Source organism: Vidua macroura, chromosome 11 (assembly GCF_024509145.1).
Source record: "Vidua macroura isolate BioBank_ID:100142 chromosome 11, ASM2450914v1, whole genome shotgun sequence".
Lineage (NCBI taxonomy): Eukaryota > Metazoa > Chordata > Aves > Passeriformes > Viduidae > Vidua > Vidua macroura.
In genome coordinates, this window is record NC_071581.1 from 22,306,993 (window position 1) to 22,330,354 (window position 23,362).

The 23,362-nt window shown below is 61.0% G+C and overlaps 1 protein-coding gene across 2 annotated transcripts in view; it reads left to right on the top strand.

Moving 5' to 3' along the window:
* The window catches only part of WWP2 (WW domain containing E3 ubiquitin protein ligase 2), a 31,639-nt gene that overhangs the window by 7,158 nt on the left and 1,119 nt on the right, over positions 1 to 23,362 (top strand). Inside the window, exons 5-23 of one of the 2 annotated variants that reach the window (XM_053987648.1) lie at positions 2,362 to 2,499; positions 3,221 to 3,317; positions 7,711 to 7,910; positions 8,482 to 8,698; positions 12,888 to 12,977; positions 13,278 to 13,452; positions 16,239 to 16,293; positions 17,757 to 17,838; positions 18,109 to 18,240; positions 18,385 to 18,463; positions 18,570 to 18,641; positions 18,723 to 18,811; positions 19,795 to 19,954; positions 20,889 to 21,022; positions 21,120 to 21,260; positions 21,789 to 21,909; positions 22,175 to 22,279; positions 22,378 to 22,474; positions 23,247 to 23,319. In XM_053987648.1, the coding sequence (XP_053843623.1) occupies positions 2,362 to 2,499; positions 3,221 to 3,317; positions 7,711 to 7,910; positions 8,482 to 8,698; positions 12,888 to 12,977; positions 13,278 to 13,452; positions 16,239 to 16,293; positions 17,757 to 17,838; positions 18,109 to 18,240; positions 18,385 to 18,463; positions 18,570 to 18,641; positions 18,723 to 18,811; positions 19,795 to 19,954; positions 20,889 to 21,022; positions 21,120 to 21,260; positions 21,789 to 21,909; positions 22,175 to 22,279; positions 22,378 to 22,474; positions 23,247 to 23,319 (2,257 nt within the window). The remainder of the gene's footprint in view (positions 1 to 2,361; positions 2,500 to 3,220; positions 3,318 to 7,710; positions 7,911 to 8,481; positions 8,699 to 12,887; positions 12,978 to 13,277; positions 13,453 to 16,238; positions 16,294 to 17,756; positions 17,839 to 18,108; positions 18,241 to 18,384; positions 18,464 to 18,569; positions 18,642 to 18,722; positions 18,812 to 19,794; positions 19,955 to 20,888; positions 21,023 to 21,119; positions 21,261 to 21,788; positions 21,910 to 22,174; positions 22,280 to 22,377; positions 22,475 to 23,246; positions 23,320 to 23,362) is intronic. The other variant, XM_053987650.1, reaches the window with a different exon arrangement.

Genomic DNA, 23,362 nt, shown 5'->3' on the forward strand with positions numbered 1-23,362 from the left:
GACACGTGTGGTTCCTGGGGGTCCCAGGGCTGGGGCTCAGCCCGGGGCCGTTATCACGCCGGCTGCTCCCAGCCTCGTTTCGTGGAACCGTAAATCCGCTTAATGGGCTGGGTGTGAATTCCAGCTCACCTCTGCTAAATGGGAGCTCTGATGCTGCGTGCAGGGCACTGGAAGTAGGTGAACTGAGACCTTATTCAGGACCAAATCACCCCCCGACCCCCTCCCAAAATAATAATAATCCCTCTGACATTCTGGCAGCCGGCGGGACAGAGGCAGCCTTTGTGCCGGGCCCTTCGGGGGACCCGCCGTCGGTGCAGCAGCAATGTCCCTTTGTGTGTCCCGCACGCTGCACGGGGACAGGGAGTGGAAGGCTCTGCGAGTGTTTATTTTCTTTAAAAAAGCTGGAGGGGGTGGAGGGGGGGAGAAGGAAGCCGGCTGGGAGGTTCATGTTCACATCCTCCACTCGGAGACACCTTGTCTTTGCGCCTCAGCCGGGCGCCCGCACAATGAGGGCTTGTGCGGCCCCGGAGCGCGGCGCGCGTGGAGGGGGATGGAGGGACCCTGGAGAAAATGCGGATTCCTACGGCTTGGAGGAGCCAGGGGGGAAACAGGGTCTGGATTTGTTCTGGTTTTTGGCCGTGCTCAGTAGCATCTTCTGTCTCAGGCTCTTAAAACTGTCTGTGAGGTCAGTTTCCCATGGAAGCAAGCGGAGTGCAGCTCCGTGAGGCAGAGGGGAAGACCGGGCTCAGCAGAATCCTTTGCTGGGTGATGGTGATCAATGACAGAGCAATGTGCCCCTGCTGTGCAGGAGACACCTGCCCTCTTGGCTCCAAAAACTGGAGACTTCCCTCAGATCCACAAGTGCTGGCTGTCCCACAGCCCTGTGTCACTGCAGACCCTGTGTCACTGTGTTTTGGGGGGCCTTGGAGAAGGAAGTGTCAAGTCCCGGTGTGGGACAGCTCGCAGCTAGAGGTGGGACAGGGGCTCCATGGGGGTGTGCTCCCATCCTGCTCCTGCTGGCCTGAGCCGCACCCCGTCCCCGCGTCACACCGGGACAAAGCAGGTTGCTAAAAAATGGTGCCATTGTGTCATGAGCAATCCGTGTATAATAAAAATATTATTTGAGCAAATGAGTCAGGAAGCGTCTGGGCTAGTGTCCCAGGCTGGTGCAGCCAAATTTTTCTGGCCTTCTGTGACGGGTGTTTCAGTCTGGCTGGCACTGGCATGCATTGCTGTGATGGGGTGGGTGCTGAGGCCTGTGCTGTGCCCTCCTTGCCCCAGGGACCAGCAAAGCCAAGCTGATGAAGCCAGACTGGCTCACACAGGAGGGAGTGGAGCTGGCAGCTGTCTCCAGGAGCCTCCCAGCCCGTGGCACCCTCTCCAGAACCTTCTGTGAGTGCGGTCCAGTGCTGCAGCAGAGTGTTCCTGTTTGGGGACAGCCCTCCGTGCTGGTTTTGTTCAGTGGAGTCGATGCACAGGGATATGGATGGAGGAATGCTCACCATTGTGCAGGACCCCTCTTGCCCCTTGTGTCATCTTAAGGGAGCCCCTCAGTTTGGGAAGGACGTTGAGACGCTCGAGCGCGTCCAGAGGAGGCAACCAGGCTGGTGAGGGGCTGGGAACACAACTCCTGAGGGAGCTGGGGGTGTTCAGCCTGGAGAAAAGGAGGCTCAGAGATGACCTTATCACTCTACAACTCCCTGAAAGGTGGTAGTCAGGTAGGGGTCAGTCTCTTTGTCCAGGCAGCACTGACAGAACCAGAGGACACAGTCTTAAGCTGTGCCAAGGGAAATTTAGGTTGGCTATTAGGAAAGAGTTTTTTTATGGAAAGAGTGATAAAGTTCTGGACTTGTCTGCCCAGGGAGGTGGTGGAGTCACCATCTCTGGATGTGTTTAAAAAAAGACTGGATGTGGCACTCGGTGCCCTGGTTTAGTTGAGGTGTTAGGGCATGGGCTGGACTCTATGATCTTGAAGGTCTCTTCCAATTTGGTGATTCTGTGAAATCCCTTGGCTTTCCTGCTGGGATCTGCCCTACAGCTCCTGCATCTGTGAGCGATGGGGGTCTCGGTGTCACAGCCAGGGCCCCTGGGGCAGCTGCAGCCCCAGTAGAGGGGTGAAGGGATCCTGAGGGCTGGTGAACAAGGATCTTCCTCAGGAGCGGGTGGTGGGACTGGCCGGGCAGCCCTGGTAGGTGTGTGCAGGTGTGGGGCCAGCACTGGTGGCCCTGAGGGGTGGGCACGTTGTCCTTTGGGGATGGGGGCAGGCCCGGGAGGCTGGCACGGGGTTCTGGCAGTGGAGGCACCTCTGCCAGGGCCGGTGTCCCGGTGGTGACTGGGGGTCTCTTTCTCCGTGTGCCGCAGTGGAGAACAGGCAGCTGACCCTGGACCTGCAGACGGAGAACAAAGGCAGCATTGTGTCGGGCGGAGAGCTGACGGTTTTCCTGGACGGGCCGGCTGTTGCTCTGGGCGGCGTTCCCGATGGCAGTGCCGGCACAGAGGGTGAGTGCCCGGCCCGCACGAGGGGAGCGGGGCGAGCGCGGCCCCCGGGACGGGGTCCCGGGCCAGCACCCGCCTCCGGCCCCCTGCCCACCCCGGGCCAGCCCCGTGGGCTCCTGCCGGTGAGAGCGTGTGGCAGGAGCGGAACGGGAGTGTCCACGGGCTCACACCAGCCTCCCCAGAGCCTGGGAGGAACAGCCCTTCTCCAGCCCTCCTCCAGCCTTCCACGCGGGTCAGCCCCTTCCCTGGCTGGATCAGCCCCTTCCCTGGCTGGCTGTGAGGGCTGGGAAATGCTGATCCACTCATGAGAGCTCCCCAAGCCAGAGCATCTGTGGGGTCATGGGCTGGTGGCTGATCTCTCAGGGTTGCCAGGAGATCAAAGCTTGTACAGAGCAGGACTTGGTGCATTGCTTTCCCTTGGCTCCTTCTCTTCGTCGCAGGAAAACAAAACCTGTGACATCTGGGAGCTGTGGATGCAGTGCTCTCCTGGCACTGCCACTCTGCAGAGTCCTGTGTCCCGCTTGGAGCTATGGGGTGCTGGGGGGGCCGGGCACTGCCGGGCTGTGTGGTGTGAGGTGGGGGCTCCTTGGGTGCTGGGGGTCTGTCCTGCAAGGGATGGGGCTGTTGTGCTTTTGGGGCTCCTTTCTGGAAGGCAGGAGGGAGGGAAGGAGGGTAGATCTACAGGTGGTTCAGTCCTTCACCCCTTGTTCTTCCCCCAATGCAGGGTCCCAGGTACCTGGACGGGACCCCAGCAGCACAGCTGTGGCCACGGAGGGCCGGCACCAACCTCCCAGCACCAACTGCTTTGGCAGCAGAGCAAGGTGAGGGTCCCATGCCATGTGTCCATTACTGAGGGGCTGCTGTGGCTCTGTCTGGATTGTCCTTGTGCTGTGCACCCCACTCCAGATGTCCCAGTGAGCCCCTGTCACGCAGCACACGGGAGGCGGGGAGCAGGAGTGCCCTGTGCTAGGGGACACAGAGTGCAGAGGAGTGACTGTACAGCTGGGCTGTGGCTGGCCTGAGCCTCTCCTAAAGTGTTGGTGTCTCAAGGACTATCAAGTCTGTGATGGCTCAGAGAGTTTCCACCAGTTGCTCCACTGGCAGCTGAAAAAATGGTCTGTCTGGGGGTGGGGCAGTGAGGCAAACCAGCAAAGTGGGGTCCTTTCAAATGGGGATCACAGGAACCCCAGCACGTGAGCACAGCTCTGCCAGGCTGGGAAGCACAATGCCCCTCTGGGCAACGGCCACAGGGAGATGCTTACAAAGGTCCAGGGAGAGCTGGAGAAGCAGAGCTGCAGGGAAATAGCAGCTGCTTCCAAAGGAAGTGAGATGCTTGGGCAGCAGGCCATCCTGCAGCTGGCTCCATGCCCTGCCCTGCCCTGCCTCCTTGCCGGGCTGGAGTGGCTCAGCGCTGCTCCTTTTGGAGCTGTGGTTACTGAGAGACGTGTCACACTGTCAACATGGAGTTGAATTTAACACCTATTTATATTTCCAGAGCATGGCAGTGGCCCAGCAGCCTGTACAGATGTTCTGGGTAGGAGTGTGGCTGTGGAGAGGGCGCCTGCAGCCTGTCCGTGGGAGGTTCTGCGTGGCCCAGGCTCAGGAGCACTCTCAGCTACAAGCTTCACACCCCGAGCCCTTCTGCTCCTTTTTTATCTCCTGGGCACACACCAGAGTTGATGTTTTTAGCTCAAAAAGTGACCTTGTCTTTCCATGTTGTGTGTTCATCTCCCACCTGAGGAGGGAGAGGGATGGAAATTGGGAGCACTTTGTGAGCATAGATCGTGCCCTTTTGTGGTGGCTGCTCCTGTTGATTCCTGCTGTCCTGGTGTTAGAGCCTCCCCAGGGGTGGGAAGTGCTCAGTGACCTGACTGAGCTGGGCTTGGCAGGCACTTAGCAGCTCTCAGGAGGTGCTAGAAAACCTGAAAAGAAAATTCTGGTTTGGGAGGCTGAGCCTGGGCACTGCTTGTTGCCCATTCCCCACTGCCTTCCCATCAGCTGCGAGGAGTTTCTGCTTCAGGTGTCACCTTGAGTGTGGTGAAGTCTGGCCAGGACTTGTGCAGGGCACCTTCAGACACCTGCCAGGTGTGCCTGCCATCAGCCATATCCCCTGGCTGCCCTGCTGTGGAAAGCTCCGAGCTAGTTCTCAATCCATGCTGCAGTCACCTGAATTTGGGGTCTTCTGGACGTGGCTGCTCAGTTTGATGTGCTGCTGCTCCGTGGGGCAGAGCACTGCTCTCTGTACCCACAGTGGAGGCAGCTGCACGCTCCAGGCTGGAATGTGGGTCCCTTGCACTTGGGAATGTTGTTTGATGGTTGCTGTGTTTATACACAGAGCCGTGTTTATTTTCTTGGGCTTGGTGATGGATGCTGGCAAAGTCGCTCAGCGGCAGGATGGAAGAAAAGGGGCATTCTTTGCTCCTCAGCTATTTCCACACTGTCCCTGCAAGGGAAATTGCTTGGTCAGGGCTTCTCTTTCTTCTCCTGAACAAATGTCATCTTGGGATTTGCTGCTAGTCTTGGTGATTGGGTGTGAAATTCCACAGCCCTCTGTGCAGTGAGAGAGAGAGCTCTGGCTGAGAGCTGGGGCCATGGGTGCCACAACCCCTGTTTGTGGAGGCCCTGGCACAGGGTGCTCAGAGAAGCCATGGCTGCCCCATCCCTGAAAGTGTCCAAGGCCAGGCTGGACGGGGCTTGGAGCACCCTGGGATAGTGGAAGGTGTCCCTGCCCATGGCAGGAGCTGGAACGAGAATGAGCTTTCAGGTCCCTTTGCACCCAAACTATTCCATGGATCTCTCATTTGGGTGCTGGGGGATGTGGCTGCCTCCCCTCCTTTGGCAGGGACAGGGGGAATTTCTCAGCTCCGTGTTTTGGGAGCCCGCATGGCACTGAGGCTCTCCCGGCTGTTTCCCAGAGATTGTGCCCTGCTCCACAGAGCCAGCCCTGGCTCCAGCCTGTGCTCTGCCCTCCTCCTCCTCAGCCACAGCTTGGGCTCTGATGTGCTGAGTGAGACCGAGACATGCTGCCACCTCTGCTGCATCTCCTGAGGGACCTTCTGGCCATCCCAGCTGCAGGAACTGGCCGTGCCTGGGTTTCTTGGCTGGGGTCCGTGTTGGCCACCGTGGCGAGGGGACTCGGCCTTGGCAGAAGGGGAAGAGGGAGGGTTGGTGTCACCTGGCTGCTGCGACTTTACTCTTTGGCATCATCTGCCCCAGCCCAGGAGGGGCAGTGGGGCAGCCAGCCGAGGTCCCCAAGGCAATGGGGGACAGCCCCTGGCGTGGGAGAGGGGCTGCCATCCACACACCCCTCTCCATCCCTCCCTCTGTCTGTTCCCATCCGTGCTCTGCCTGGTTTTTTCCTTGCTCCTATTTTAAGCGCACACTCCCATCCTGCCGTGCTCTGTGGCCTTGCTGGGTTTGTTTCCAGTGTCTATTAAAAGACAATGCCCAGATGGGAGCACTCGTAGGAGGGCTGGGCTGGGCTGGGCTGGGCTGGGCGGGCTGGCTAATTCAGGCTGGTAACCCTGTGCTGCCGGCTGGCAGCCTGGAAACATCCTGTTTTGGTTTCTAAAAACTGCCTGGGCAGTTCTGAGCTCATCTGTGCTGAGGAGGGCAGGGGCCAGAGCCATCCCATGCCAGAGAGGTTGCTCCCAGCGGGACAGGCTGGTGGCACCTGCCTGTTCCCCTCTGGCCAGGGCTCTGGGGGCTGTGCTGCATCTGGCCTCACCTCTCTGTGGGGAGAGGTCCCAGCCAGCTTTTGGGAGGTGGATGGTACCAGTGTGCCCTGCTGAGCCATGGCAGTGAGGGGCCCCCTTGATGGGAGAAGAGAAGCCTCTTCTCTCCCCACAGATGCCCCAAGTTGCTGGGTCCTGGTGGCCAAAGCAAACCCCAGCATGGAGCCGTGTCTGGGGCCAGCTGGGGTTTCAGGGAGTTCACTGCCTGAGGAGCCCCTGCAGGAGCCCCTGGCTGGGGCTGCCCTCCTAGGGGTCTGTGACTCACTCAAGTGGTCACAGCAGCTCCTGCTCTGCCCGTGGCTCTCATCTAATCTATTTTCAACATCCATCTCCTTCTTTCCCATGTCTCCTCCCGATCCCAGCCCTGCCATGAGCCGCTCCCCAAGGAGAGCAGCTTTGGAGCCAGTGGGAGGGTTCTTGTTGCTGGAGCTGCTCAGAGTGGCATGACTGATCTGTGCCCTGTTGCTGCCAAGCTGCTGTCCCCTCCCAGCACCAGCCGTGAGACTTGGGGACAGTTTGTGGGTTTTGCCCTTTTAAGGTAGATTCTGGCTGGGAGAAGCTGATCTCCTTTTCCCTGCAGTTTCTACCCTTGATGGTTGCTGCCTGGGCTGCCAGCCTGGGTGGAGGTGCCTGGGCTCTGCCTCTGCTCCTCAGGCCCCCCAGATTTGGGATGACAGCATGTCCCCTCCTGCCCTGTCCCCCTCCTTGCTCTCAGGAATGAATTTTTAAGGTGAAACCCAGCTATTTCAGGAATGCCTTTGTGCTGCCTTGGGGCCCCTGGATGGTCCAAGGCAGTGAGTTTCCTTGGGGGAGCTGCAGGTGCTCTGCCAGGGAATGTTGGGATGCCCTGGCCATGGAGAATGGCGGCAGGTGAGCTCCAGGGTGGCAGTGACCCCCAAGAGATGGAGCAGCTGCACCTGAGCTGGTCACAACTCGTGCTGTGATTTCAGCTCTCACCTTTCCTGACTGCTTGTTCCCTCCTTTTCTGGAGGCCACAGCTGTCCTGGGAACACTTCCTCACCTGCCTCTGTGCTAGGCTTGGAGCCAGGCACGAGGCACTGGAGAGGGTCCCCACCATGGTGCAGGACCCAGGGCTGCTGTGGGATCTCCTGGGATCTGCAGGGGTGGACGGAGCAAGCTGGGATCCACTGTGGTGAGCAGGTGTCTGGCTGTGAGTGCCCGGGGCCATTCCTTGGCACATAGAGTGACCACCTGTGAGCAAAGCAAGGTGGTGTCACCCAGGTGACTCCTCCGTGGGTCTCTGCCACCAGCAGGTGTGTGCCAGGACTGTGGGCAGGTCTGAGCAGGCAGCATGAAGCTCCAAGCGCTGCCCTCAGCAGAGGCACGGAACCATATCCTGGCCCTTCCCAGGGGACACCGGTGGCTGTGCTGGGCAGAAGCAGCAGAAGCCCAGGGTGAAAAGGCAGGAGTGGCATTTTCCATGTGATGTCTCTCACCTCCTGTGCTCCCTCCCTTGCAGGACGCACCGACATGCGGCCGGAGCAGCCCGGGCAAACACGGGGAGTGGAGAGCAAAGTCCCAGTGCCAGGAGCCGGCACCGGCAGCAGGCCAAGAGCTCACAGCACACCAGCACAGCCACCAGCCTGGCCAACGGCATGGCCAACGGCGTGGCCACCGGCACGGCCACCAGCATGGCCAATGGCGTGGCCAACGGCACAGGTGACCCAGCGCTCGTGGGAGGTGGGGGCAGAGCTCAGGGCTACTCACTGTGGAGAAACTCAGTCTCTGCTGAGATTCGTAATGCATCTTGTAGTGCCTGGGAATTTTGTCCCTGTGCATTGATGGGTTTTTATTGATTTTCCTTCTGATAAGCCAGGCAGCTCCGCTGAGTGCACTGGGAGGATCTGTGCTGCCTGTCAGGAATGATTTCTGTGACTCCACTCTGGAGTCACCCAGGTGTTTAAAAGGATACTGGCACAGCAGTGTCACCACTGTCACAGTGAGGAGGACAGTGGTCACCACTGAGTGGACTTCTTCCAGGGTTCAGCCTGTTTCCAGGGGCAGAAGACACCCTGGGCACAAAAGCAAAGCACGTTCTGCTTCTGTCTCAGGATGGAGGCGATGGCAGTGGTTCCAGAGGGGTCTGGGTGAAGCAGGTGCTGCCTTTGCTGCAGGCTGGGAGCACTGAGAGTGCCGTGCTTGGGTTGTCACCCACCACGTGCTGCTTCCCGGGTAAGCTCAGCTGGCTTTGGGCCCTCCCTGTGCTGACCTCCTGCCCTCTGCCTTGCAGCGAACGGGGACGCCGTGGGTGCCGTGGACATGGACGAGGACAGGCCGGCAGCAGGGGCCAGCGTTCCGCCCGCGGCGGCGTCGGGCTCGGCCGAGGGCTCGGCTGCCCCTGCCCCTCCTGCCCTGGGCGGCTCCAGAGAGGCGGAGGAGGCGGCCTCGGGCCCCAGCGCCCCCCCGGCCCGGGCGGCCGTGCTCGCCCTGGATGCTCTGCCCCCCGGGTAAGCTCTGCCTGTGCCCCTCGGGGAGGGGGACAGCAACCGACTGGGGCACTGCTGTGTGCTGGGACCAGGGGCTGTTCGAGGGAGGGAAGGTGCTGCCCCAGGAGCTGCTGGGGATGCTGGTGCTCAGCAGAACAGGGAGGGCCTGGGGCAGGTGCCCGGGATCCTGTGCCCCTTGCCTGGCACAGCTGGTGCTCCCTGTCCTGCCTGCCTGCCCAAGACACTCTGGGCCGAGGTCTGGCCTGTGCCCACTGGGTGTTTGGGGTGCTGAACAGTGGGTGGCATCTCTGTGCCCGTGGAGCAGGAGAGCCTTCCTCTCTCACGGGGCTGCTCAAGGGATCAGTCAGAGGAAAACGCCCGGGAGACTGAGCGTGGATTTTCAGGGAGCTCTCAGTGAGCAGGAGGGCACGGACATGCTCTGGGGACACCACAGAGGCATTGGCCACTGCTGGGGACAGGGGGGCAGGACCCTCGAGTAGTGGTGCTCATTCTCCCTGGTGCGGATGCTGCTCATCCTCCTCCTCCTCCTCCTCCTCCTCCTCCTCCTCCAGGGGACGTTGGGAAGGGGCTGGAGGGGAGTGGGAGCTGCTGGCTCGGGGTGGGGGGCAGCAGTTGGGGTCTGGGCTCAGCCCCCAGCGTGCTGCAGCTGCACCATTCTCCCCTTGTGTGAGACCCCTTGAATTCTGGGCGGGGGGTGAAATGGCCTGTGTTTGGGATGAAGGGAGCTGTTTATTTTGCTTTGGCTGAGGCGATGCCTGGAAGGTCAGGGCCCGCTCGCGTGTCAGTCACAGGTAATTAGGGTTAACGGCTCACTGTGCCTTTATGCGGGTGTGTGAGGGTTTCTGTTCTCCTGGCCTGGGCCCTTCCTGTTTCCAGGCAGCTGGAAAAGTCCAGTGCTCTCAAAAAGGCCTTTATTCCAGCCAGAGCTTGTGCCCCTTTCTGCTCCTACCAGGTAGACTGAAGGTCTCCTTTTCCCCACCTGGGGTTGGAAACAGGCTGCTGTTTCTTTGCCGGGGCGGGGAAGCCTGCAGATACCTCCGGGTTCCGGAGGCTGCGGGCACTGCTTTCTAAGACACACCAGGCTGGGTTTACCTGGCCCAGCCAGATGGAAAGGTGGCCATGTCCTCCTTGCCCATCTCCCTGTGGAGCTCACGCACCAGAGAATCAGTGTGTCAGAGCAGGGAGGATGATAAAGCTATCGTGCTTTGGGAGCTGGATGGAAAGGAACATTGAAGGGGTAGTGAGGCAGGCTGAGCTCCTGGAATCTGGATCTCTGGATCTCTCTTTGATTAGCACCTTCTGTGCTAGGGGGAAAGAGGGCAGCATGAGCTGTGCTTGTGCTGTGCTGGCCTGGGCAGGGGGGACCAGAGATCAAGGGCTTCCCAGGTGAAGGAGAGTGGGGAGTTGGATGCATTGAGGTCTCCACGGTGCGAGCCCTTCCAGGGAGCTGCCAGAGCAGGTCCTGGGCTAACGGGGATTTGCTGAGCTGGGATTGCACAGCGCTGTGTCCCTGGGGTGGTGTAAATGAGCTTCTGGAGTTCTCCTGAGCCCTGATCCAGGGAGGCTGGTTTTTGGCGGGCTCACCTCACCACGGAATTATTCTGACTGGTGGTTTGGGGCCCAGCTGAGGAGATGGGGATGCAGGAGAGCCCCTTGCTGGGCTGGCTGTGAGAGCACTGCAGGGCCCGTGGGGGCGGCTCCTGCTCTGCCACTCCAGGAGCAAAGTCCCCTGCAGAGTTGCCAGGCACGTTCCTCCTGAGCCCTGCCCTTGTCTCTGAGTGTCTCCTTCCTTCCCTCGGAGTGTGGGGAGCACTCACTTCAGCCTCTGGAGGGTGGCCCCAGCCTCCCTGCTCGTTCTGGGCTGTGGCAGATGGTTGGGTTCATGCAGGGATCCCGAGCGATGTGTTGTGCTCAGATCTCTGTGTCTCAACATCTGCACCAGGTGTGGTGGCTCAAAGGCATCCCTCACACAACTGGGAGTCTGTCCTAGGGGCTGGAGAGGGCTGGAAGGAGTTCTGAGTAATTCCAGCCCGACAGTGCCCAAAACCTCCTTCACATGCTCTGGGCAGTGTTCCCCTGGAGCCAGGAGCGTGTGTGGTGCCTCGGGGGTCCCAGCCCGGGGTCCCAGCTCTCCTGCTGGGCTGTCTGAGCGGATTGGCAGCGGAGGGAGGGGAGGGGGCCGCTGGCTCCTGCATCTGGATCCTATCAGGGATGATCCCGTGTGGGACAGGCGGCGGGGTGGGGGGTGTGTGGCGCTGCCTTGCCCGCACAAAGAGGTGCTTTATGCTGCCTGGCAGAACCCACGGGGCTGTGGTTTCTTACGTAAGGAGGGCGTTTTGTTTGGACTGCAGGGTTGCCTCAGCTCTGCCACTTCCCAGTGCCTGTGGCTCCCTGCATCCATGGCCATCGAGAGCCTGTGGGCAGCTGGAGGAGAGCTGGCAGGGACTGGCATGTTGGGTGCTTTGTGGTGCTTGTGGGGAGAGCTCCCAAAACCATGGATCTCCCATGCTGGGGGCCATGTGGAGCTGGGCAAGGTGGTCTGGGCAAGGATGGGTTGTCCCCACTGTCCCCATCTCTGTGTGGCAGCAGTAACCACGGTTCATCACCACTGGCTCACAGGGTGAGCCAGCCCTCAGCAGATTCATTCCTCACATCACCCAGGAGCTGCTGGTGAGCAGTTTGTGAGCTCATCAGTGTTTTTACAGGGGGCGAGGTGGGGACAGAGGACATCAGGCCGTAGCTGCCACCACCAGCAGCTCTCCCCAGTCCCACGTGGCTCTTTGCAGTCATGAGTGCACCCAGAGGGATCCAGAAACCTGGGGGAATTCTCATCGTGGGAATTCTGGTCTCTATAGCCGCAGGAATGGTACCTTCCCGGTTCTTAGAGCTGTGTGGATCAGAGAATCTGTTGTTAATGAGACTGGAAGAGCTGTCCAGGGCAGTTCCACTGCCCTAAAAGTGCCTGGGCACCTTCTGCCATCTGTCTCATGGGATAGACCTGCTCATGTCTTAGGATACCCCAGCTGTGCTGATTTTCTCTTTAGAGATTTCACTCTTCTTTTACCTGTCCTGGTGCTTTTATGCTCATGAAGCACCAAGTTCATGGTTTGTGACCAGGAAACCGTGTGGTGTCAAGGCTTGGCAGCCCCTCACCCTTTCACTGCCGGGGCACAGCAGGTCCTGCCTTGGACTCTCTGTCAGGGATACCCAAGGGTGTCTCTGACCTGTTCCAGGGAGGAGAAGGGTCCAGTGCTGCTGGCTGGAAGCAACACTGGTGTTGCATTGGCTCCGCAGAGGCTGCAATGCAGTTGAGCTGTGTCACTGCAGGTGTGTGGCCGTGGTGATGGCATTGCTGTCCCTGGAGCTGTGGGGCTGAGCTGGGATGAGCCCAGGCTGTGGGAGCAGCTCCATCCCCAGGGCTGCCTGCTGCCTGCCAGCCTGGGCTGGCTCCCTTGCTGCCACACAGAAGCTGCTGTATTAATTTCCTAGAGCTTTTTGTGGTGATTAATTGAGACAGATGATTGAATGGGGAGAGAGGCCTGTGGGAGCAGAAGTGTGGCAGGAGAACACTTTATCTGTCAGCAGCTGCTGGCTCGCCTCCTCTGCTGCAGGATAAAAGCTGACAAGAAAGCACGGGCTCCACAGAGCATTTACCTTTGCCGGGGTAAATTCCTGAATGAATTCACACAAAGAATGGTTGCAGCGTGGGCCTGTAAAGCCAGGCTTGCTGTCACCTGGGCTGTCCTCAGGGCCACCCCAGCCCAAGCACCGTGGCCACACGTGTGTTTAAGCTGTAGCTGTCAGCAGCAAGCCCAGGGCTGCCAGGGAGCGATCCCAGCCCCAGCCCCAACTCAAATACTCCCCTTTGAAGATGTATTAAGAGAAACCAAACAAAAACATCAGAAACACAGGGCATAAAACTGACCCTCTGTGAAATCCTATGCTGACCTTTCTGGGGGAAATTAGGAGTTTATGCTCCAGTTATGCCTGTTGAGGAAGCAGAGTGCTGCAGCCCCTCTCGCAGAGTCTCCATGGAGGAGGCCCAGTAGCTGCCACGCAGGCCTGTCAAATAAAGGCTGGAATGCCAAGGACGTGAGGGGCTGGGCTCCCTGACCCAGCAGGAGCAGCTCTCTGGATGTTCTTGGTGCCAGCAAATATCACCTGCCTCATGGTTTTATTTTCCTTGCAGGTGGGAGCAGCGGGAGCTGCCGAATGGTAGAGTCTACTATGTAGACCACAACAACAAGACCACGACGTGGGAGAGACCCCTTCCTCCAGGGTAAGGGGCTCGGGGGCTCCAGGCTCGCTCGCTCTCTTGGGGGGATGTTCATGGCATCCTGGTGGGAGCTCCAGCAGTGTCCCAGCATCCTGTCAGGCTTCGTGTGCCCTTGCAGGAGCTACTCGAGGAGTTACTCATCCTTTGTATTTCCTTTTGGTGGGTCCTTGTCCAGAAGAGCCCCTTTAGGTGTGAAAGCAGTGGTTTTGGAGCTGGGCACGGAGCCCTCGTGTCGGAGGGTGTCAGTCCGCAGGACCCAAGCGGCGCGAGCCACACAGTGACAACTTCCTTGGGTGCTTCCAGGTGGGAGAAACGCGTGGATCCTCGAGGCAGGTATTACTACGTGGACCACAACACCCGGACCACCACGTGGCAGCGCCCCACGGCCGAGTACGTCAGGAACTACGAGCAGTGGCAGTCGCAGCGCAACCAGCTGCAAGGGGCCATGCAGCAGTTCAGCCAGAGGTTCCTGTACCAGGTGAGAGCCGGGCGTGGCGGTGCCAGGGTCTCACCTGCCCCTGCCGCTGGTCTCACCGGGGCTGCCTGGGAGCCACAGGGCGTGGGAAGGCGCTTGCTGGGCTGTGTGGGGTCCTTGAGAGCTCAGAGCAGTGCCTGGATGGGAGCTCACAGAGCCGGCAGAGGCCTTGGGGGAGTGACTTGCTTTTTATAAACCAGCTTGCATGGCCCTGAAGGGTGGTGGGAGGTGTCCTCGGCAGCCTGCCCCCGAGGTTTCTCCAGTGCCAGTGTGGACAGCCACACATTCTCCTGTGGCTCCCATCAGACAAGCCTTGCTGCTGACCTGTGGGGCTGAAGAGCCTGCTGTCGGAGCTGAGGGAGCCCTGGCAGCCTGGTGTGTAGCAGGACAGGAGGCTCTGGGGCCTGAGCTCGTCCCTCCCCAGGTCTCTGTTGGGCTGAGGACAGCGTGGCTGGGTCCTGGAGCTGCAGGCCCAGGGTACAAGTGGAGAGGGCTGCAGGAGCCAGGGACCAGAGAGTGCAGGGAACGAGCTGGACTTGGTCAGCATCCTCCTGCTTTATGTGCTGCTTCCCCCCATTCCTGGTTTGGGCTGAGTATTTGCATTTCCTTGCTCAGGGAATGGTCTCAACCATTCTCTTCCTGGGCAGGGACCACACCTGTCCTGGCTGTGCCTTTGCCGTGGATCTGGACCCAGCTGAGGGGGGTGAGCCCCTCTGCTGACCTGAGCAGCGCTGGTGGCTGTGGGCTGCAGGGAGAGCAGTGCTTGGGACAGGGCTGGGCTGGAGCAGTTCTGCCTCCTGGAGCAGCGATCCAGCCCCACGCAGGGGTGAGCCTGCACTTGTGAACAGCTGTGGAGGGAAGGTGGGCAGCGTACAGGGACCAACTTCTCATTGACTTTATCTCCTCAGAGAAAGCCAGGAGTCCCAGCTGGGACCAGAGTGGGCTCAGGGCTCCATCCAGGAGCTCAGCTGCTCTCTGGGAGGGGGTGTAGTGCAAAGTGCATTCCGTGTGGGACACAACCGGGGCCACTCCCGGGGCTGCGGGAGCAGCTCAGCCCCTCTCCTCCCCCTGTCTGTCCCTCCCTGGCTGTCCCTCCAACCCTTCCAAGCCTCACAGGCAGAGCTGGACCCCCACTACTGTGCTGGCCCTGCCTTGGCCAGAGCCCAGCGGAGGGGCTCCCCTGGGAGGGCTCCCACCGTGCCCAGTGGGGCTCCTGCTGTCCCTCCTCCCTGCCAGCGCCAGCCCTGGAGCTGCTCCAGGCCCTGCGACTCGCCCTGGCCACGCTCTGCCGAGGGAGGGACCCGGGCTCCAAATTTAGCTTGATGAAACGATTCTACTTTTTGTTTCGAGCTCTGCTGCCAGCAGAGATGGTTCCTGCTCTGCCTCCTGCCCCACAGGGGCTTTCTGCTTGACTTGCTCCTGCCTCCAGCATCCCTCTGCCCTCCTTGCTGGAGGGGACAGTAGGGGTGTGATGAGCAGTGGGGCAGAGCCTGGGAAAGGCACAGTTTGGGGGGCTCGGGTGAAGCCAGCGACCACTCTCCCGGCAGATGCCCCAGTGCCACATCCTTTGCACAAAGGGTCTTTGGCACGGGGGCCAGGTTGTTCCCAGGGGCTGTGGGGAGCTGCAGGAGCTGCCCTGGTAGCTTTCATCGGCTGTTTTGAGGTGCCAGTGAGGTGGTACCCCTGGACACGACTCGGCTGTCTGTGTGGGCAGCCTGTCCTGGCGGGGAGGGAGTGGACACTGCCCCAAGTCGGAGCTGTGCCGGCCACGCCAGTCCTGGCACAGGGAGTGGGTACAAGGGGCAGAGCTCGGAGGGGCACAGACTGTGCCAGCCATCCTCGGCGTGCTGGCTGCCGTGAGCTGTACCCAGCCAGGTTTTGGTGCCTCTGTGGGAGTGGGGGGCCCTGGCACCCCGAGGGCCCGGTTCCAGCAGGAGGGCCGGCTCTGGCTGCGGGTGGCATTCCCCGGGCCCAGGCTGACTGGGATCCATCCCGGCGCGGGAAGCTGGGACACAGCCCCCCCCCTCCAGCCCCATGGGTTTTTACCTTTTGGCTAAACGACTCATTTAACCATTAACAGCACTTCCAGGCCGCCTCCTGCCCTGGACCCCGGGGACCCTCCATCCCCAGGGAGCCCAGCGGGGCCGGGGCGGGGTTTGCCCGCACCGGGGCAGGACGGCGGCCCGTGCCCGTGCTGGGCCAGGCGGGCCCGGGAGAAAGGCGCTTTGTGCGGGGCGGGCGGGGCCGTGTGCCGGGGCCGAACGCGGGCCCGGCGCATCCCGCACCCCGGCCCTGCCCGCGGAGGAGGGGGCCGCCGTCCCGCCAGGAAGCGCGGGGCGTGGACAGCGCTTGTGGGAATGATTTCATTGGAAAGGCCTGCGATATTTTTTCCCCCTCCTGTGTGTGGTTCTTGGAGGAGGCTGGAGGTGTATGTGGAGGGTTCGCCGGCGCAGCCGAGCAGCCGCGCACGTCCGGAGCGCTCCGGGCCGGCCCGCTGCCCTCGGCCGGCACAGCCCCTGCCCCGCTGCCCCTTGGCTGCCCAGCCCCTGCTTAGGCTGAGCTTTTGGGCTTTTTTTTTTTTTTTTTTTTTAATCTTTTGCTTTTTTTTGTTTCTTTTTTTAACCCCTCCTTGAGTGTGCAAGTTTGTTTTTTTTTTTTTTTTTAAGTTCCCTGGGAGCTGTGGGCCAAGGAGAGGCGAGTGGAAGCGGGGCTGGCCGGCTCACCTCTGTGTTCTGCTCCTCCCAGCCAGCCCGGCTCTGGGGTTTATTCCGTGTTTTTGCTCTCTCTAGTCCTCCGGAGCCCCGTCCGACAATGATCCTCTGGGGCCCCTTCCTCCCGGCTGGGGTAAGTACTGCACCGCCTCACCTGCCCCTGCATGCCCCCAGGGGACACTCCTGTCGCCCGCAGCAGGACCCTGCCCATCCCGCGGGGAGCAGGAGCTCCAGCAGCTCCCTCGCTCCCATCCCTGGCCTTACTGGGAAGGGTGAAGGGTGGCCATGGAGCCAGCACTCCCTGTGCTCGGCTGCACGTGGGGCTGAGTCTGCCTGTGACTAGCACCATCTCTTCTGTGAAATTCAGCTTTTTTTCCCCTGCCTTCCCCTTTTCCTGGAGGAGTTCCCAGCCTCTCTCAGCTGCTGAATGCAGAAGTGCTTGTGATTGTTCTTTGGATTGGGGAAGATCCCCAACTTTGGGGATGGAAGTCCTTGTTTGTCCCTGGACCCCTCCTCTGGTGAGCAGGGATCCGTCCCGCTGCTGTGCTGCCTCCCGGGATGCTCTGCCTGGGTCTGGAGCAGGGCTGGTCATCCCCAAAAGGCCCAAGCATTGTGTGCTGGGACATTTTGAAAAGTCCCTGTGCCACCCCCAGGACAGAGAGATCCCCTCCATGGTGAGAGCATCCCTGGAGAGGGCAGGCTGGGATGCTGGTGGGTGCAGCTGGGCTGTGCTGTGCCAGAGAGAGCAGGAGAAGGGTTAAAATTGTGGGAGCTTGGAGAGGAGAGAGGGGCCAAGGCTGCTCAGGCAGTCTGCAGGGGCAGTGTCTTGATGGGGGTGGTGGTGGAGCCCTTGCTGGGTGTTCCCCCTCCATCAGCAGGGAGAAGGACCCATCCCCCGTGCCAGCTGGGCAGGCTGGGGAGGCACAGCACCGTGGGGTGGGGGCTCCCAGGATGGATGGGATCCCTGGGATGGATGAGTCCTGGCCATCATTTGGGGACTGCTGCCCGCAGTGATGGAGCGAGGGGCTGGCACCGGCCAGAAGGGTGACAGGGAGGTGACAAGGTGACCCTGCCTGCATGGTGCAGGCTGAGCATGGGGAAGTGATGCAGCACATGGAGGAGGAGGAGGTGCGGGGCACACACAGTGCCAGGGAGGCAGGGGGTGTGTGCAGGGGTGGCTGGGGTGTGTGCTGGAGCTGTTTTGTGCCTGTGCGCAGCACAGGCAGGGTGTGTGTGTTCACACACGTGTGCACTGGAGCAAGGCCATGCAGGGAGTTTGGGAAAGCACCTGTGGATCCATGTGGAGGGATACTCCTGCGTGTCCCAGGAGGGGCTGTGTGTGTGCCACGAGGGTGTGTGGCTGAGCACAGCCCCTGTGCCAGCCTGGCAGCGCTGGCCTCTGCCCTGGCACCTCCTGCACGCTGGCACTGCCGGGCTGAGGCAGCTCGGGCACGCGGAAGGAACGTGAGGTTTATCCTGCCCTTTCCAAACGAGCCAGGGAGGTGGAATGGGGGAGCTGACAAATTTCCTGTGAGCTGGGAAGGGGAGGGCTGTTCCCAGGACTCCAGCTAACGCTTTCTCTCCCTTTTCTCCTAGAGAAGAGACAGGACAATGGGCGAGTGTATTACGTGAACCACAACACCCGGACCACGCAGTGGGAAGACCCTCGCACGCAGGGGTAGGCGGCCGTGGGGGGAGCAGGGTTTGGGAAGGTGCAGTTCTCCAGGGACCTGGCCTGCACTGAGGCCATGTGTCCCACAGATGGAGGGGGAAGCTCTGACAGTGCCGTGGCCGTGGCCGGAGTGCTGCCCAGGCAGGACTCCTCTCCCGGGGTGTGGGCAGTCGCTCGCCAGTCCCATGCCACGAATCCTGCCTTTTGCCTGGCACAGAGCTGTAGCTGAGGGGGGGACTGCCCGAAGGGCCTGTCTGGTGAGCCCTTCCTTGCCAGCAGGATGATCCAGGAGCCGCCGCTGCCGCCGGGCTGGGAGATGAAGTACACGAACGAGAGCGTGCGGTACTTCGTGGACCACAACACCCGGACCACCACCTTCAAGGACCCGCGCCCGGGCTTCGAGTCTGGGTAAGCCCCAGCAGCGCATCTGGGGGCTCGCGTGGGCTCTGACCGAGGAGAGCTGCTCCCCAGTGACCCTCCTCCCACCCGGCTCCTGACGGGGGCTGCTCAGGGCAGGCCCGGGGTGTGACCGAGGCCCTGCTGCTTTGGCAGGAGCAAGCACGGCGGCTCCCCGGGCGCGTACGACCGGAGCTTTCGCTGGAAGTACCACCAGTTCCGCTTCCTCTGCCACGTGAGTAGAGCGGCTGTGGGCAGCTGTGTGGGTGCCCTGAGCCCTGTGGGCAGGCGTGGGTGAGGAGAACCGTACCAGCCTCACACAGCCTTTGCCCTGCCTGCAGTCAAACGCGCTGCCCAGCCACGTGAAGATCAGCGTGTCCCGGCAGACGCTCTTCGAGGACTCCTTCCAGCAGGTAGGGAGGTGCCGGGGCCGCGGAGCCGGGCGGGAGCGGAGCTGGCCCCGGCCGCGGTGACACTGCCCTGCTCGTCCCCAGATCATGAACATGAAGCCGTACGACCTGCGGCGCCGGCTGTACATCATCATGCGAGGGGAGGAGGGCCTGGACTACGGTGGCATCGCCAGGTGAGCGTGGCCTGCCGGGCCACAGGGCCACGCCCTGCCTGTGCCCCGTGTCCTGCGGGCAGCGCACGCATAAGGCAGCTGCGCTCAGGGCTCCCAGCCCTTGAGCACAGGAGTCCAGGGGCATTCAAATGGGCAGCTGGGTTTTAGGAGTGGTGGAACACCCTGAAAGCATTGCATCAGCCTGTCCCTGGCAGTGAGAGCACAGGGGACCCAGCTGGGGCTCCCCTGCTGCCCCCAGCTGTGAGGGCAGTGGGCTGAGTGGCCTTGTCTCCCTGCAGCAAACAGGCCCTGGTGTTCCCAGACAGTCAGTGTGCCAGGGCAGACAGGGTGTGATGTGGTTTCTGCAGCTCTGCTGCTGCCCTGGGATGATGTTACCACAGGGCCTGGGCTGCGGCTTGGCTGGAGGGGGTCCTGTGTCCCTGTGAGCCCCCTCTGGCTCACCTGGGACATCTCCTCGGAGCTCGGTTGGCGTGTCCCTGCCCGCTGCCACCCCACGCTCGCCTGCTGCCCTTCGTGGGGCTGCTACCCCAGCTCCTGCTCCTGCTCCACCTCTCTCCGTGTCCTGCCAGTGGTTTTACCCTATGGTAGGTTACGTCATGCTGTTCTACCACAGGGTAGAACCACGGACAGGATGCCGGGGCTGCCTCCACGCCTGAGGATTCCTGTCTGCCTGCACGGCCGGGGGAGCAAAGCCAGGACGGTGCTGTCCCGAGCTTGGCGTGGGGCTCCCGGGGCAGCGCGTGCGGAGGGACTGGGTGTGCTCGGGGGTGTGTGTGTGTGGGACAGCCCAGCTGGGACTGTGTGTGGGACTGTTCCTGATGCTCTGAGTGGGGCCTGCAGCAAGCTGGTGTCTCCAGAAACACTTCACAAACCCAGTCACACCAACACCTGCCTGGCACCTTGAGGAGGTGGGCACCCACTTGGTGCAGGGACTGTCCCCTCCCTGAGCTGCTTGTCACCGTGTTCCCCTTGTCTCCTTCCAGGGAGTGGTTCTTCCTCCTGTCCCACGAGGTGCTCAACCCCATGTACTGCCTCTTCGAGTACGCGGGCAAGAACAACTACTGCCTGCAGATCAACCCTGCCTCCTCCATCAACCCCGACCACCTCACCTACTTCCGCTTCATCGGCCGCTTCATCGCCATGGTGAGAGCCTGGGGGACGCACCAGGGCTTTGTGTCCCCCGTGCAGAGCAGGGGACAGGGTGGTCAGCAGGGCAAGGGGCAGCTCCAAGTGCCGTGGCTGTGCTGGGCTCGGCACTGCTGCCCTCCCTGAGCCCCTTCTTGCCCACGTGTGGGTCAGTGGGAGATGGGCCTTCAAGGGGGTGCTGTGGGGTGATGCATTTTAAATCCACGGAATGGCTGTGGGGCCAGAGGAGACCTGGTTTCCCAGGAGTTGTGGCGGGGATGGATGGCTCCAGGTCTTTGGCTGTCACCCCAGGTGCTGTCGGGTCTGCAGCTCCAGAGACTATTTTTAGTCCCAGCAGTGTGAGATTTTCCAGCTGCCCAAGCTCCAGAGCGGCTCCTCCCGTTTGTCTCGGATTGCTCAAGGCCAACGTGCCCCGGGCTGGCAGGGGGGCTGCCGGGGCTCCCCGAGCCCGGGGAAGGGTCCCTGGCCCTCAGCCCCGCGGGGTGCGCGCGGAGGCGGCTCCGGCCCCGCTGTCCTGCCCTGCCCTGCCCCGCCTCGCAGGATACCAATAAAACCCCAGACTATTACTCACCGCTGGGCCGTTCTAGACAAGCGTCTGCATTATTTTTGGCTGCCTTTGCCTCGGGGCTCCTGGAAGCCAGGGATTCAGGAAAGCCACAGCACAGCTCTGTTTAAACAAGTGCTCTTAATAGAGCTGTGAGGGGAGAGGGAGATGCAGTGGAATTTGCCGTGCAGCCCACTCGGCCCGGGAAGTGCTGTTGGGGCAGCCCACCCTTCCCCTCCACGTGTGCCAGCCAGGAGCACGTGCCGTAGCTCAGGAACCCCTGAATGAGTCCCTTCTGCCCCGTGGCTGCCCCAGGGTGGAGCATCGTCTTGCCCCAGGGCTGTGTCTCAGGGTCCCCTGTGACCTGGTGTCCCCTCCCTGCCACAGGCTCTGTACCACGGGAAGTTCATCGATACCGGCTTCACGCTGCCCTTCTACAAACGGATGCTGAACAAGCGCCCGACGCTGAAGGACCTGGAGTCCATCGACCCTGAGTTCTACAACTCCATCGTCTGGACCAAGTGAGTGCCCTGCACTCCCTCCTGCAGAGCTCTCCCCACAGCCCCCCACTGCTGCTGGGTGCCTCCATCAGGAATCACATCCCGGTGTCGCCCACAGGGAGAACAGCCTGGAGGAGTGCGGCCTGGAGCTGTACTTCATCCAGGACATGGAGATCCTGGGCAAGGTGACCACCCACGAGCTGAAGGAGGGTGGTGAGAGCATCCGTGTGACGGAGGAGAACAAGGAGGAGTACATCATGTGAGTGGCTGTCCCAGGGGTCCTGTCAGGCACCCGCCCCCACCAGCTGCAGGGGTGGGACCGTGGGGCTTGGGACGTGGCCGCTTCCCTGGGCTACGTGGCCTGTGACAAGCCCGGGCTGGCGCGGTTGGCCGAGCTCTGCTGCGGTCTGGATTGCTGCGGGCTGGGCAGTTGCCAGTACTTTCAGGAAAAAGGAGAGGGGAGAGAGGCTGAGGCTGCTTTCCCATCTCATGGCTGTTCCCCCTGCCTGCCTGGGGGCTGCCAGGGCCAGCTCAGCTCCAGCCAGGGGATGTGGTTTGCACCCCTGGAGCTCCTAAGGCCGCTGTCGGGGCTGAATGCTGCTGGTGGGTTTGGGGACAGAGACAGAAACCCACCAGTGGGAATTGAGGAGAGCCCTGGTGCTTTGAGGGAGCCCCTCTCCCATTCTCCACGCTCCCGGGGCCCTCCCTGCTGCAGGGAGGGATCCTGGGGTTTCCCCGTGCCAGGCCAGCGGTGCTGGCTCTGTGCCGACCCCGTCTGCCTCCCCAGGCTGCTGACGGACTGGAGGTTCACACGGGGCGTGGAGGAACAGACCAAGGCGTTCCTGGACGGCTTCAACGAGGTGGTGCCGCTTGAGTGGCTGCGCTACTTCGACGAGAAGGAGCTGGAGGTGAGCTGGCACCTGGGCTGGGATGTGGATGGAAAGTGGCACGTGGTGACCCTGCTCATGCTCTGTGCCCGTCGGCTGATGACAGCCCTGGGTGTTGGGTCTGGGGGTGGCTCGTTGGGTCCATTGGCAAGAGAACATCCCGTTGGATGGGAGAAATTTGTGCCAGACACCTCAGTGCTGGCACCTGGGCCAGGTGAGGGCTGGCACCAGAGAGGCTGGTGCTCAGAGCCCCATCTGTCCCCTGCTGAGTGTCCCCTGTCCCCAGCTGATGCTGTGCGGGATGCAGGAGATCGACATGAACGACTGGCAGAAAAATACCATCTACAGGCACTACACCAAGAACAGCAAACAGATCCAGTGGTTCTGGCAGGTCAGTCTGAGCCCAGCTGAGGGCGTGGGGTGCCCTGGCAGGAGCCATCCTGCAGGATGGGACCAGGATCCCACTCAGCTGCTGCGTTCCTGCTGCAGGTGGTGAAGGAGATGGACAACGAGAAGAGGATCCGGCTGCTGCAGTTCGTGACGGGGACCTGCCGCCTGCCCGTCGGGGGCTTTGCTGAGCTCATCGGTGTGTCCTGGGGGGGTGGCACCTTCCTGTCCCTGTCCCCACACAGAGCTCAGGGCAGCATGTGAGCAGGAAGGCAGCTGTGAGGTCTGAGTACAGTGCTCTGGTGTTGTGCCATTTCCACACCCGTTCTTTGGCCGTGACCAAAGGGTCCCACCAGGGTTAACTTCGTCTGGCTGGTTTGTGATCTCAATCTGAATGAGATTGGATTTCTGATTCAATTTTGATTCTCGTGCAACAAAGCCTCTTTTTCAGAAAACCACAGTGTGGTTCCACTCCTCCTTTAATTTACTGCTTTTTGGGGCCTATACCAGCCTTTCTCTGACTTTCCTGGCATTCATGTCAAGCTAACCAGCTTGCTTAACCCACTCAGTTGTTCTTGCTGGCATATTAGCTTCTTCCACCCCCTGGAACCTCTCCAGCATTCCCAATGTGTTAAAAAGCCACCTCAGTGGCTTGCCAAGTTCTTTGAAACTCTTGGATGGACTCACACAATCCTGAGGATTTACAGATCAATGAGTTTTAGCACTTGCTATGGAACCACCTTGCTCAGAGATGGTGCTCTTGCCCCTCTGTGCTATGAATCTGCTTTTTGCTTCCTCCTTTGTTTTTTGAACATCCTCTCTGCAAACAGACAGGGATTGCTGCCATGGATTTATGCTCTGTGTGACCCTGGGCTTGTAGGGCCATGATGGTGGATCTCAGAGTGTGTGGGAGGGGTTTCTTCTCCAGCTCCTGGTCGTGCACAGAGCTTTGCTGTGCTCTTCATTAACAGGCAGCAACGGGCCCCAGAAATTCTGCATCGATAAAGTTGGCAAAGAGACGTGGCTGCCACGGAGCCACACGTGGTAAGTCACTGCCCCTCGGGCTGGCCGGAGCGCGCGGGGACTC